The 14,392-nt window shown below is 37.3% G+C and overlaps 1 protein-coding gene across 1 annotated transcript in view; it reads left to right on the top strand.

The window, feature by feature from the left end:
- LOC122796818 (galectin-6-like) overlaps window positions 1–14,392 on the top strand; it is a 332,787-nt gene that overhangs the window by 65,185 nt on the left and 253,210 nt on the right. Inside the window, exons 2-6 of the mRNA XM_044065917.1 lie at window positions 7,923–8,011; window positions 8,466–8,470; window positions 8,515–8,537; window positions 13,304–13,510; window positions 14,017–14,142. Of these exons, the coding sequence (XP_043921852.1) occupies window positions 7,923–8,011; window positions 8,466–8,470; window positions 8,515–8,537; window positions 13,304–13,510; window positions 14,017–14,142 (450 nt within the window). The remainder of the gene's footprint in view (window positions 1–7,922; window positions 8,012–8,465; window positions 8,471–8,514; window positions 8,538–13,303; window positions 13,511–14,016; window positions 14,143–14,392) is intronic.

Here is a 14,392-nt window from a genome sequence, read left to right on the forward strand (position 1 = left end):
CCTCCTTTTATATATTATGTTAATATTATAGGAAATAATTCAACTGACAGTATGTATATAAACAAAACATTTCAGAGTTAATCGCTAACATGCCCCGTAACCCATTAAGCATAATAGTGTCCACCATTAATCTAATAACTATTGTAATAACATCTGAGTCCACTTTTCCTCAAACATGTGTCACAATTCATTAAACAAAGCAGAGTCTAACATCTGTCTAATAATCATTATAAAGACAAATAATAGTAATTTCCTAGCTCTTCAAACTTTCTGATATCGAAAAATGTTGACAGTAAGCTATTTTAACTGGAAGACTAAAACATTTCAATACTTCCTTGTGAATATACATTTTTACTTATACTGTAGTGTCAAGAACTGTCTTTGAAATCTATGCATTACTTCACTTCTTTCAAGTAATTCATTTTACAGCTCAGATTATATTTTGTCAAAATGTCGATGGCATTTCAAGGGCACATTTAATATTTAAACCGATATTTTAAACGAATAGCTATCAGTTGCCAAGTGAGTTTGTACAGAGTGTGAGGTAACTGCAAAGACAACATGTTGCAAAACGTAATATGTATCTTTTCATTTGCTCTAGAGACTGTCAATTTCAAGTAACATATAAAATGTAACTTTTACAGTGCAGACAACTTGTGGAATCAGCATGTTAAACAGTAATACTTTTTAATCAAGCAGTTACATTTAAGTGCACATGTAGTTTGGGAACATTTCAGTTGTGTTTCCAGGAAGATGTAATCCTATGAGGATAAATCATAAAATATTTACAAATAGTCCTATTATGTATTTATTTTACCTTGCTTAGGTTGTTTTGCATTTTAATAACTAAACAACATTACTTTTTCTTATTATTTGTTATCTGTGATGCTAAATGCACTTCACAGGTTCACAGTGTCCTTAGAAACTGCAGCAATTGTTTACTGTTGCTATGGAAATGCAAACAGAATGTGAAGAAAGCTTCACTTCTCTTAACCAACAGTACATTTTTCCCTCCTTTTTTATGTATATTTGCTAATACTAAAAGGAAATAATTCAAAGGACATATGTACATGAAAGGAACATTTCAGAGTTAATCACGAACATGTCCCGGATCCCAATAAGCATAACAGTGACTATCATTAATCTAATAAATATTGTAATAACAATTCAGTTCACTATTCCAATTAGTCTACCTTAAAATTAAATTATTTTAGACTATTATTTATCTATGTATAGCTAGTGAGATAGTAAATATATACAGACTATATTAGTATAGTAAATAGGAGAGAATTTAGAAAGAGAGACAAGGTGCAGTTAAAATAAATAATGAGAAAAGAGAGAAGAGAGAAAGAAAAGAGAAAATTAAGAGAAAATACATATATACTATATGTTGATTTACAGTATAAATATTTTATGTGCTGTATAACCCTCCTTCTGTGAAAGAAAGGTACCCTGTTTTACACACCTGTGGTAATGTGAAAACCCTCATGTGTCTTCTGTTTTCAAAAAATATAGATAAAGATTCCAGTAGTTAGTTACCTTTGTTTTAAAATTCCAAGCAGTAAAATTGTCCCTTTAAAGTAATGTTAAAACAATTCATGTCATAGTAGATGCTTTGAGAGATTTGGCTGTAACAGTATCGGTCTTTTGCTTCGTCTTTTTGACGTCTCTCCAGACATTTGTTTATTTTGTTCTCTTGAGAGAAGGTGGCATCCAATCCATATATTCTGGTAAAGTAATCACATTATTAGTTTTAATAAACGAAGAGGATTCCTCAAAGTCAATAAAAGTCCTCATCTCACTGGCATACAGTATTCTTATCTTAGCTGGATATGCAAGTTGTGCCTTGATGTTATTTTGTTTCAGAAGCTTTATCATTGGCCACACTTTTTTCCTTTGTTCCATTATTCTAGACGAATAGACGTTATGAAATCTTATCAGGCTCTGTTTATCTTTTAGAGGTGCCTTCCTCCAAGCAGATCTTAAAATCAGTTCCTTGTCTAAGTATGAAAGAAATTTGATAATTATTGACCTAGGAGGAGAGTTTGAGTTAGTGGCAGGTTTCCCAAAAGCTCTGTGCCCCCTTTCAATGCCAAAGGAAAGTCTTTCTTTTAAATTTAAAATGTCAGGGATCCAGCTTAATAAAAAGGAAATAATATCCTCACCTTCTGTGTTGTCAGGTAATCTGAAAATCCTGATGTTATTTCTCCTCTACCTATTTTCCAAGTCATCTACTTTATTAACCAACCAAGTGTTTTGTTTAAGAAGCAGTTCTTTCTGTGTTTCTTCTTCCTTAAGTCTGCTTTCTAAGTCATTTAGAGAAACCTCTATTCCTGTTATCCTTGTCTGGTGTTGTTGTAGCATATCCTTGAGGGTGTCAGCCTGTTTTTGACTGCTTGTTTTAAGATTTTCTAGGTTCTGTTTAAAATCATCCATCTTCAAAGGCAACTCCTGCAGGGTAGATGTCATCTGTTGTAGTTCCTTCTTTAAGGCAGCATCCTGGTGAGAATTCCTTGAGTTGCTCATTTTAACAAGTGAATATATATCCAATCTTTTTGACAGGAAATTATTTGTAAAACTTCACCAAAGTTCTAATTATGTAAATTGGTCCTTTATCTATAAGATTTTATACTTCGAAAAAAAAATAATATTTTACCTGTTTTATTTAACTGGTTATATGGAGCTCTAAAATACTGCTGCTCCACCCCCAATTGGATACCCTTTATTAAGGGCCATAGAGTAGCTTATTGTGAATTATACAATTCCTTCCCTAAAACGTGCATGCTGATTGGCCAGCCCAACCAGCGTGCCCGTTGTAAATCCCTCAATATACTAATGGAAAAAGGTCCGGTCACCTGGACTTTTTCCGTTAGTATAAAACACTGTCTCGCTATGTTAAAAGAGTTTAACATAGCGACACAGGTTTAAAAAAAGCAACGGAGATCTCTGTTGCTTTTTTTAAAGCTGTCTCACTATGTTAAACTCCCTTAACATAGCGACGCAGTGTGTAAAAAGCAATGGAGATCTTGCGATCTCCGTTGCTTTTTTTTTAAAGCTGTCTCGCTATATTAAATGGGTTTAACATAGCGAGACAGCTTTAAAATAAGCAACGGAGATATCCGTTGCTTATTTTAAAGCTGTCTCGCTATGTTAAACCCATTTAACATAGCGAAACAGTAAAAGCAACGGAGATCTTGCATTCTCCGTTGCTTTTGCCCACAGCTCTGATGTACTGCGCAGGCGCGCAGTACATCAGAACTGCCACAGAATACCAGACAGCTGCGGAAGGGCAGTAAAGAGGCATTATACAATGCCATTATTTAAGAAAAGTAATTATTTCTTTTCTTAAATAATGTCATTATATAATACAATAACCACTTCTGGGTGTGGTAATGCTGGATTTACCCACGGTTGGCTTTGTTTGGTCCTCGGGCTTCACCCTCGGGACCAAACCATGCCAACCGTGGGTAAATCCAGCATTACCCACACCCAGGCGTGGGTTATTGCTATAGTGTCTGTTGGGAGTGATAACTACCTTATTCTCTGGGCAGAAGGGGGAAGAGCAGTTAAATCTGTGCTAGCCTTTCCCAGGTGTGTGTGTCTGTGTGTGTGTGTAGAATTAAATCTCACGGAGTGTGTGTGTGTCATCTACTTGGAGCAGGGGCATGAAGAACTGGGTTCACAGAGAGGGTACTGGAGGTCTTATCTTGGACACTCAGCTGAGGACCTAACCCTACAGCTGTACCAATGGAGAGTCTTATTGGGGTCCTGGAGGGAGATCCAGACCCCAGAGTGACTGTGTTCCCTGTGTGCTCTTAAGGGAAATTGTGCTTGATGCAGAGAGGTCTGCATCTGGAAATACTGTGTGTATCCATTTGTATTCCAAGTAAACATCCCTCTCCAGTGTCAGTGGTGAGGATTCAGACTCCTTGGTTACTGGCCCAGCATGGGAATGTCTCCCCCCCCTCATCATTTACATCTGTCTGTGATTTTACTCATGATCCTGGTCTGTTCCTTGTACCTCAAAGAGAATTACAATCTGTCAATAATCCCAGACTTTCAGAGTTTCATACTTCTTAAAATTTGTGAACTACATCCTAATACAATCCTTCTTAATTTCCATGGAGGACTACAGCTCTGAGTTAAGAAGCTGCTTTACCAGTTTTGATACAATGTTTTTGATGAGTAAAGATAAAATTTAAAGAGTATACCTGGTGCAGAGAAAAGGTGCAGAGGACGTATTCACTGCATTGTGGATACGATATTTTATGTGCTGAAGGTACAGGGTACAAAGATTTTTTCACTCTACATTTAAATCCCTGGTGTCGAGCATTCTTCCCTGCCCATACATCTTCCGTGATGCAAGACTGTTGCTCTATTAACTTTTTAAGGGGCATTAGTTTAATGTTTCTAGACTGAACCTGGTATCTAGAGCCCCCCCAACTGAATGTCTTTTGTATTGCAAAACTGTTCTAATAACTTTTTAATTTACATTGGACTATCTCTCATGTCTAGTGTACCCCCCACACCTCCAGTACTGCAGGATTTGCTTATTACTCTAGGAGAGTTTAGAGGTATGACAACCACCCCCCTCCTCACCAAATCACACTCACTTACCCATTCACCTAGAGAGAGAGACAGAGAGAGAGAGAGAGAGACACACACACACACACACACACACACACACACACACACACACACACACACACACACACACACACACACACACACACACACACACACACACACACACACACACACACACACACACACACACACACACACACACACACACACAGCTACTATCACTTGAGACCACTCATCCTTTTGCATACACTCACTCACCCATGCAACCACACACATATACACACATGCACTCCACTACAAGGACAATAAACCCCCCTCATTTGCACCTAACATGGTCTCACCCATTAAGAGTAATATGTAATTGTGAGTGTTTAGTCAAGTTAATAAACTCAGTTGGTTGAGCTCACTTACACAGCTGAGTGATTCTCTCTATCGCTTGACTGGGTAAATACCTTACCACAAGCATTTCCAGAGGAGAGCACGTGGCTAAATAATATAGGCATTACCTCACTGATATTTGTGGTAAAACACAGAAACAGCCTACCATGGTGCTGAACCATATCGAGGTAAAGCACTGGTGAAGGGCTGTCTGTGAATGAGAAGTGGTTATCACCAGTGGTAAAATGGGCTTGAAGAAGAATGGCAGCACGTCATCACAGCATGTGTGTGGACTACAGAACAGAAATGTGTCGAGCCAGATATGGGAATAAGGAAAGTTGGTGGTGTAATGCAGAAGTCCAGGAAGTCATCAAAAGATAGAAGAAATGCAGGAAAAATTAGGAGATAGAAAAGACTGACCAGGATAGGAAGGAATACTAGATGGTTAACAACAAAGCTGAGAAAGGAATTGCAATAGCAAAGAGCAGGGCATCAAAGGCACTCTACCAGCTTCTGGAAAATGACTTAGTAGTTGGCACAAAGAAACTATATCAGGTTTCAATGCAAAGACAGAAAAATAAAGGTAGTCAAACACCCTTCATAAGGGATGCCAGCAACAACCTCCTCACCAGTCCACAGGACATCAAAGGAAGATGGAAGGAGTCCTTCCAGCAGCTTCTGAATAAAGAAACCCCCACAGAAGCTGTACTGCCCCAGGCACAGCCTACAATGAGAGAAGAAAAGGAGCCCACCCTTGAAGAAGTAAGAATAGCACTAAGGAAAATAAAGTCAGGGAAAGCAGCAGGCTCAAGATGAGGTCCCAGCAGACATGATAAAGATGCTGGGTGAGATAGGGGATAAATGGCTCCTAAAGGTAGCCATAGCAGTGTGGAGAGAAAGGCATATCCCATATGACTGGAGAATAAGCCTATGCATGTCAGTGCACAAGAACAAAGGGGACATCCACAACTTTGGTCAGTACAGATGTATCAAACTCCTGTCACATGGCATGAAAGTTCTGGAGTGGGTGATTCATAAACAGATATGCAAAGAAGTAGAAAGTAAGATATGAGATGAGCATCATGGATTAAGATCAGGATGCAGCACAACTGACCCGATGTTTGCAGTGATACAGATGTTGAGTAGAAGCTAGAGATGAGGAAAGAGTCCAACTGGGCATTCCTAGAGTTGGAGAAAGCATATGACAAGGTCTCAAGAAAGCTGATTTGGGCAGTACTGTGGTGATTACAAGTCCCAGAAACATTGGCAGAATTAATGCAGGCTATGTACAAGGACCCAATAACTCAAGTACAGTGTTCAGTCTCACAGAGGGGTTCCCTGTGGGAGTGGGTGTGCACCACAGTTCAGCTATGAGCACACTGTTGTTCATATTGGTGATGAACTATCTTAGCAAACAAGTCAGAGGGGAAAGATCAACAAAGTTGCTGTATGCAGATGATGTGGCATTACAGGCAGAATCTGAGCAAGAACTTCAGCAAAGGATGGGGGAATGTAATGCAAAGCTGAAGGCACATGGGATGAAACTAAGTACATATAAGACAGTGGCAATGGAAGCAAATTGAGGAAATCAGAAGAACTTGAGATTTGAGATAGAAGGGACGATAGCGCAACATGTAAATAACTTGAAGTATCTGAGAGGGGTGATTGTGGAGAAGGGAAGTTTGAATGAAGAGGTCAAAGCTAGAATCAGAGGGACTGCAGCCAAATGGCACAGTGTCAGGTGTAGTATATGACAGAAGAATGCCAAAGAAGCTGAAAAGTAAGGTGTACAAAACAGTGGTGATACCACTACTACTGTATGATACAGAAACCTTGGCAGTAAAGGCAGAACAGATGAGAAAGCTAGAGGTGATGGAAATTAAGTGCCTGAGAAGGATGGTAAGATGCACACTGTGGGACAGAAGAAGAAATGTGGACGCAACAGCAGAAACCAAAGTAGCTCCAATTGCAGAAAAGATCAAAGAGAACAGATTACGGTGATTTGGGCACATGTACAGAAAAGCAGAAGAAGGTAAGAGGATATGAGGGCATCCAGCAATGAAGTGGATGGACTGTGTGAGAGAAGATCTGCAACAGTCAGGCATGGGTGCTGAAAAAGGCAAGTGTGGCACTGAATCGACAGAGATGGCAGCAGTTAACACAACACTCAACTCCATGTAGAAAATGGGAAAAAGGGGGTTAATGATGATGGTGATGAGTGGTAAAATGGGCTTAATGCTGGTGGTAGCCTTTCTGAAACCCAGTCATTCTTGCACATTTGTTAATGATTTCATAGCCTTAGCATCCTCAGCTGTTAACATTACTTGTACTGTAGCAAATGATGTATTAGACACTTCTAACTATTATGTGAAGAATAACTACATACATTTTTGTCTTTCTCCTTGTCATTAGTTTATATAATTCTTTGTTTTGCTGCATGTAATATTATTTGCTATTTAAGCTAGAAAACCTGTAAACCACTGTGCCATTTTCTTGATTTTCCAGTTATGTAGAAGCTTTTCTTTCCAGGTACGCTAAGCAAAGATGCTTTACTCAATAGCATTAACCTTGTTAACAGAATATAAATAAATAAAATTATGCAGAAATAATACAAACTCACTGTTAGTGTTGGACTCTGGACCCAAGACTGAAAGTATGCTAGTAGAAACTAGTATTCATGATGGTGATTCATGTAACTCTCCAGGTCTACATTGAATACCATCTTATGAAACAGCTGTCATTGCTTACTCAGCCTAAGCTTGGTTATGCAATAGTATGGACATAATATGCAAAGATATGTATAAAAAGAACAATAATGATACTTTGCTGTACATGGTGATCTTCTTCCTCCTTCTTCCAGACCTTAGATAACAGAAAGTGACTAGAAAGATCTAACAGATATTCTTACATTATATTACAAAGGTGTATAGTAACCTGTTTCTTTATTTACTTTTTAGAGTGTTCCATTCAGCAAACCTATCTATGGAGGACTTCAACCAGGAATGGCAATCTATGTTCAAGGTGACATTTCTCATGAAGATAACCAGTAAGAGTTCATGTCTTTTTTCATCCTAGCTCTACTAATGAAGTTGGTCATAAAATTATGTTTGCATTATAGGCTGCTAAATGCACTGGTTAATGCCAAAAGCTAGGTCTCGCAGGTCAACTGCAGACAGACTAGGGAATGTAAAGAGTTTAACAAAGTGTGCTTACAGGGAAAACAAACAGAGGAAATGACTGACTTAGCAATCTATGCATGTTCTTCCAGAGATAAGTTCTCCACAAAGGGCCACAAGGTACTGTGTTTCACAACTAAGGATAGGTGACTATATCTTCATCTGCTGGATTTACATCTCTCTAATTGTCTTTCTCCACCTCTCACTGTCTGCATCCAAAATATTATTCTTATGTCTATGAGCTACCCTGCCGTACTACCTTCAGTCTCTTAAGCGCATTAGATATAATTACCCTTAGTTGTTTCTTGGTCATAATATCACCAGGCAGGGTGTGGGGTCTTTGTAATCTAACTATACAGTGTGACAATGTGAGGCCACATTTCTCATCATGCTGACCAGTAAGAGTTCTTGTCTTTTTTCATCCTAGCTCTACTAATGAAGTTGGTCATAAAATTATGTTCACATTATAGGCTGCTAAATGCACTGGTTAATGCCAAAAGCAAGGTCTCGCACATCAACAGACTAGGGAATGTAAAGAGTTTAACAAAGTGTGCTTACAGGGAAAAAACACAGAGGAAATGACTGACTTTGCAATCTATGCATGTTCTTCCAGAGATAAGGTCTCTACAAAGGGACACAAGGTAATGTGTTTCACAACTAAGGATAGGTGACCACTTCTTCAACTGCTGGAGTTACATCTCTCTAATTCTCTCTCTCCAGCTCTCACTGTCTGTATCCAAAATACCATTCTTATATCTATGAGTTACCCTGCCACACTACTTTCAGTCTCATAAGAGCATTAGATGTAATCACTCTTAGATGTTTATTGGTCGTAACATCACCATAGCCACTCCCCATATTTTGTAATCAGCCTCACCCAGGCAGGGTGAGGGTTCTCTGCACTCTAACTATACAGTTTGTGTGTATTTTAAAACCTCTGGTACTACTTCTGCAGTTCGGTTGCCTCTGATCACCATTCTTTTGTCTAGCACTTTTAATGTGTCCCTCTACCTTAAAGTGCAGGCAGGCTTCTAGATGCAATCTTTGCCATTGATAACGTTTCAAATTATATAGCTTATTCTCAATGCTCTTAAGTCTATTATTAAAAATATTCTGCATCAGACACAGTTATTTCATCACAAAAGTCATTATTACCCAATTTTAATGAAAACAAAGGATTCTCCTTAACTTGTACCAAACGATGTAGCCTGCTTGCTGAAATATTCTTCTCAGGTGCAACAGATATAAAGTCTAACTCCAAATCAAGTCCTTCAGCTATGCCTGTTAGAAACAGCCAACAAAAACTCAGCGTAGACAAAAAGCAGTATCAAAAGCAGTAAAGGTCCTGCATAAACAAAAAACTTTGTCTAAAATAAGAATATATATAAATACAGGATCAAACACGGCTGTAAAATAAAACAACTTTAATAAAAGGTAAGCGCTTTCATGCCTCACACTTCAGCACTTCTTCAGACAAAATGACAGGATATCACATACAATATATATACCATACTCAATTTTCCAATTAATGAAACAATTTACGTTCTCTCAGGAGGGGTTTTAAAGGCACATATCCATTCAAGCCAGGGCTTTTATGTGCCTGCAACATGGTAATCCATTTTGTTTCAGCTTTCTTAATTATGTTATTCAGATTGCCTCCTCTCTTATTAACATTCACACATTGTGATACCAAAAAATTTAAAGAATGCTCATTAAAATTACAAACATGTTTATATAAAGCATTAGTAATATCCCTATGCCTGATACAACCTTCATGCTCAAGTACACGCTCAAAATCCTACATGTCTTCGCCACATAGAAACTAGTGCAGTTATTAAAGATAGCAAGATAAACTATATTCTTACTCGAGCAGTCTGCGTAAAATTTGGGAGTGAATACAAAGCCAGTAACTGGGTGATCAAACACCTTAGAATCTGAAATATAGGCACAAGCAGTACAATTCCTGCATGGAAAAGTGTCTTTCCTCTAAGAAGATGGCTTAAACCTCTTACTATTATCATAACAAAGTTGTTTTTTGAGAGAGAACCCATTCTTAAAGCAGAGCTGGGGTGACTCACCAACAGTATTAGATATTTTATCATCTGAAATAAGTACTAGCCAATTCATCCGTACCACATCACAAATCTTACTGACATCACTAGTAAATGTGATAATTGGTCTAACGTATCTCTCACTACTACCTATTCTCCTAGTTGGAGTAACATTATTACAGGAATAATAAGGTTTGGCTAAATCATGCCTAGCTCCTTTGATAGCTCTATCTGCCACATCAAAATCCTTCCTGGAATATATGTTAAATTTATTTACTAGTGATGTTAGTAAGATTTGAGATGTGGTAAGGAGGAATTGGCCAGTACTTATTTGAGATGATAAAATATCTGATATTTTTGGTGAGTTATCCCAGTTCTATTTTAAGAATGGGGTATCTTTCAAAAAACAAGTTTGTTATAGATTAGACACCACAGTTCAGTTAAGGGACTGAAGTGCAAGGCAGTCATGTGTGTTTGGTCAGAGTGGTTACTTATTATAAGATTCCTCCAGTCTGCCTAGCTGAGAAGAATATTGATTAGTCAAAACTGATGAGGAATATAGGAGCCTAGAAGTAGATAGGTTTCAGCTGTAGTCTTACATGGATATCCTGATAACAAAGGTTTGATGTTTTTAATAATTTTTAGTTTAAAGTTGTTTTTTGGAACTACATATCAGATGTGCTAATTGAATTTTAATCTGTGGTTAGTTATTGTACACAATAGTTTTGTACTTGTTAATTTCTTATAGTATTGAATTATAATGTTTTTTTAAGTCATGGTGGTTTGATTGCTAAGTTGGACATGAAAGTACCATTGAGTTTTCTTCGGATTTATCAGTATTTTAGATTGCTCTAGCCAGTTCTTTATTTTTGTAAAGGAATGCTGTAGGTCATCTTAGAATTACTTGTCTGAAGAGGCTGCACATAATAGAGTAGCTCTGTTTGCATATTGGATGATATTTGCTGGGAAAGTGGTCATAGGGAATGGAAGTAGATTGGTTACATAAATTTATTTTTCATCAGTTTGCAGTAATGGCCCTGATATTAAACCTTTTGTTTGCTGAACAGCTGACAGCTCATCTGCCCAGCTTACACAGTGGCTAAGGTAACTTTATTCTTTATGAGGCCAGTTTTCTGAGCCTATATAATAGAATGGGATGTAAAATGGTATCAAATGATTTGGACAGGTCTATAAATAGAGACCCAACCATTTCATCTTGATTTTGACTTTGATGAATATAGTTTATGAAAGTTAGGGGTGATGTTAATGTGCTTGGCCTGGTCTAAATCCATGCTGTGTTATAAAAAAAGGAACATATTTTTAAAGTATTTTAGATAGAAGGAGAAAGATCATGAATGTTCTGTAGTTTGCTAGGCCATGAGATTTGCCACTTTATCTAAGAGACTAATGTAGGGTTGTTTCCACACTTTCTGGGACAATAGATTTTTGGGGAGAGCAATTTATAAATCTAGGCACTGCGTACTCAATGGCTTCTGCAGATATTTTGAGATATTCCACTGGGAAGCTGTTTGCTGTAAGAGAGGTGGGTTTAAGTTTTTAAATATGTTTTTTTTTGTCATGCTGGTAGGAATTATAAGTGAGAAGGTAGTAGTAACATCATTTGTATCATTAACTGATGCACTGGGTGTACTGAGTTTATTAAGGGAGTTAGCAACATTTATGTAGTATGAATTAAATCTGCATGTCAAGTTATACTTGTTTTATCTGTGAAATGGCAGGGTTGTCATTTTTTTTAAACTAGGCTGAATAAGTTTATTGATTGTTGACCAAAACTGTTCTGGAGTGTCATTGCGGTTTTCATGTAGAATAGATAAGTAGTTTGCATTGAGAATGATACACTTAGTTAAGTTTCTCAAGTACTGATAGTTTTGCAGATTGTTTGTTGCTTTTTTTAATGACATTTTTCCTTGCTCTGTTGTGTATTCGCTTCTTTATAACTGGTGTGAGCCATGGTGTAGGTTTTGGTTTGACTCTTCTCCTATATTGAGGTACAAGGAAGTTTAAAACTGAGAGAGAATGGTTTTATTAAAGAGAGTTAATTCATCAGGTAAATGTTTTGAATGGATCCCATTTGTTAAGCATAAGGATAGACATGAACATTTTCTTATCAGATTCAGTTGTATTTCTGACATTTTTGGATGTTTCAATAAATTTTAGTGTGTTTCCAAGTGACAAATACCAGATTATGATCACTAATTATGTCAGATATAATACCTACAAAAATAATTTTGTTGTGGTCTGTTGTCAGTATCTAGTCCAAAATCTGCCTGCATTGTTCCTGCAAATTCCTTTCATTTGCTCCTTCTGTTTTTTAAAGATTCTACTTCCAGATTTTTTAACTCTTTAATCTATTATTGTGGTCATATATATTAATTGTGATAATCCATTTAGCTTGACAGAGGGGTGAATAGTTTTATGATTAGACTTTGTCCAATCACTTAGATGAGATTATAGCCAAAGTCCATTTAGTAAATTATTTTCCTATACAGTTTTTTATATGATTTAATTCACAATATTGGCATGATGGGTTCCTAGATCACCAATGTCCATGTTCATTTCTAAATTTCTGACTGCAGCACTGCTATCAATTTTGCATTGCTCACAAGTTGAATATATAAAGGAGAGACTCAGTGTTGGATACGTTTTTATGTTATATAACTAATGGCCAAAATCCAGAAGGAAAGTTATTTCATATTCAGAATATGTTGCTTTGTCTAAATAACTTAGTAATGATGCAAGCTATAGGGTATTAATGTGCAGTCTGTAATACCATCCTTACAATAGTTTTGTAACTAGGGGTGTCTAAGCAGTAAACTGAATACCAAATGAGACGTGGTAAATGCAGCTTTTCTTTTCTTGAAACTATTTTGTCAGCTGATACGTGTGTCAGGAACCCAAGTTACAATTAATTAATAAAGTTGGTCCATGCAAATATGCACAGTGTTGCCTACATCCTCTCCTGCTGTGCAATGACATTTCAGAAAAAACTGCCTTATTCACTAGAGTAATAAATGGTTAAATACAAACAACATAATTATTGCAACAAAACAAGATGTGGTGGGATGAATGCTGTTCTTTTATGATTTTTCTAGTTTTTTTATAAACCTTACTTGTGGTGAAAGCCAAGAGGCGGACATTGCTTTGCATATTACTCCTCGTTATGAAGGACATGACAAGGTTGTCTTCAACACTCGCCAAGGAGGCTCCTGGGGCAATGAGGAGGACAAGAAGCAAATACCATTTAAGAGGGGGCAACATTTTGAGGTCTTAGTCCAAGTGAAGCACGACATTTACGAGGTAAGAGTACTAAATGTAACAGTCATTTCTAAGTCATATCCCAGGGAAGCTGAGTGATTTTTTTTCATAAAGTGTATGCTCTCTAAGTGTTAGTGTTGCATGACCTACATGTAGATACTTACAGCATGTTATGGAACAGTGCTGGTGGATTACATGTAGTGAAGGATGGACATAATGACATTGTTAAGAACTGTGGGGCAAAGAGTTTTCTCTGCTAGTGAGCCTATCAAGTGAAACTTCATGCTTTTTGTATTCAGATAATCACAGGAATAATGTGTTGCAGCTCAAGGAAGTTAAACATTGGCTAATGCATTTTTCTGTATGTACTGTGTGTTTCCAAATGTCGACTGAATTACTGCACGAACTGTGTGTTTGCACAATACTTTACAATGAAGAAGTAATTACCTAACAGAAATATTATCTATCAAAAGTAATCATTGTTTTTTTCATGAGATAGTAATCGAGGCTAGAGCCCATGTTCATGTGATGATCTTCTTGTCTTCCAGGTGTTTGTCAACGGGTCACGCTTCTATGGGTACTCACACCGTATACCTCTTGAACGAGTGACTGCTATGTACATTAATGGATCGCTGACCCTTCAGACCGTTAAGATTATTGGTGGTATGACAGGGGTATGTAGATAAGCACCACTGTTTAACCTGGCCAAACAGAACAATTTATGTGTCAAGAATTTTACCAAGTACAATAACTACCTTTGTAGTCTGCAATACACAGTTATGCACATTTTTCTTTGCAGGCCTGCTAACACCAGAAGTAATAAGCACTAAAGACGAAAGCTGCATTAATGATATGTTTCTGTCATTGTTGTCATTTGTATAACACACAGCTCTTAAGTTAGATGTATGGTTTTGTAACTAGCTC

Source organism: Protopterus annectens, chromosome 1.part0 (genome assembly GCF_019279795.1).
Source record: "Protopterus annectens isolate FY-2018-M chromosome 1.part0, PAN1.0, whole genome shotgun sequence".
Classification (NCBI taxonomy): domain Eukaryota; kingdom Metazoa; phylum Chordata; order Ceratodontiformes; family Protopteridae; genus Protopterus; species Protopterus annectens.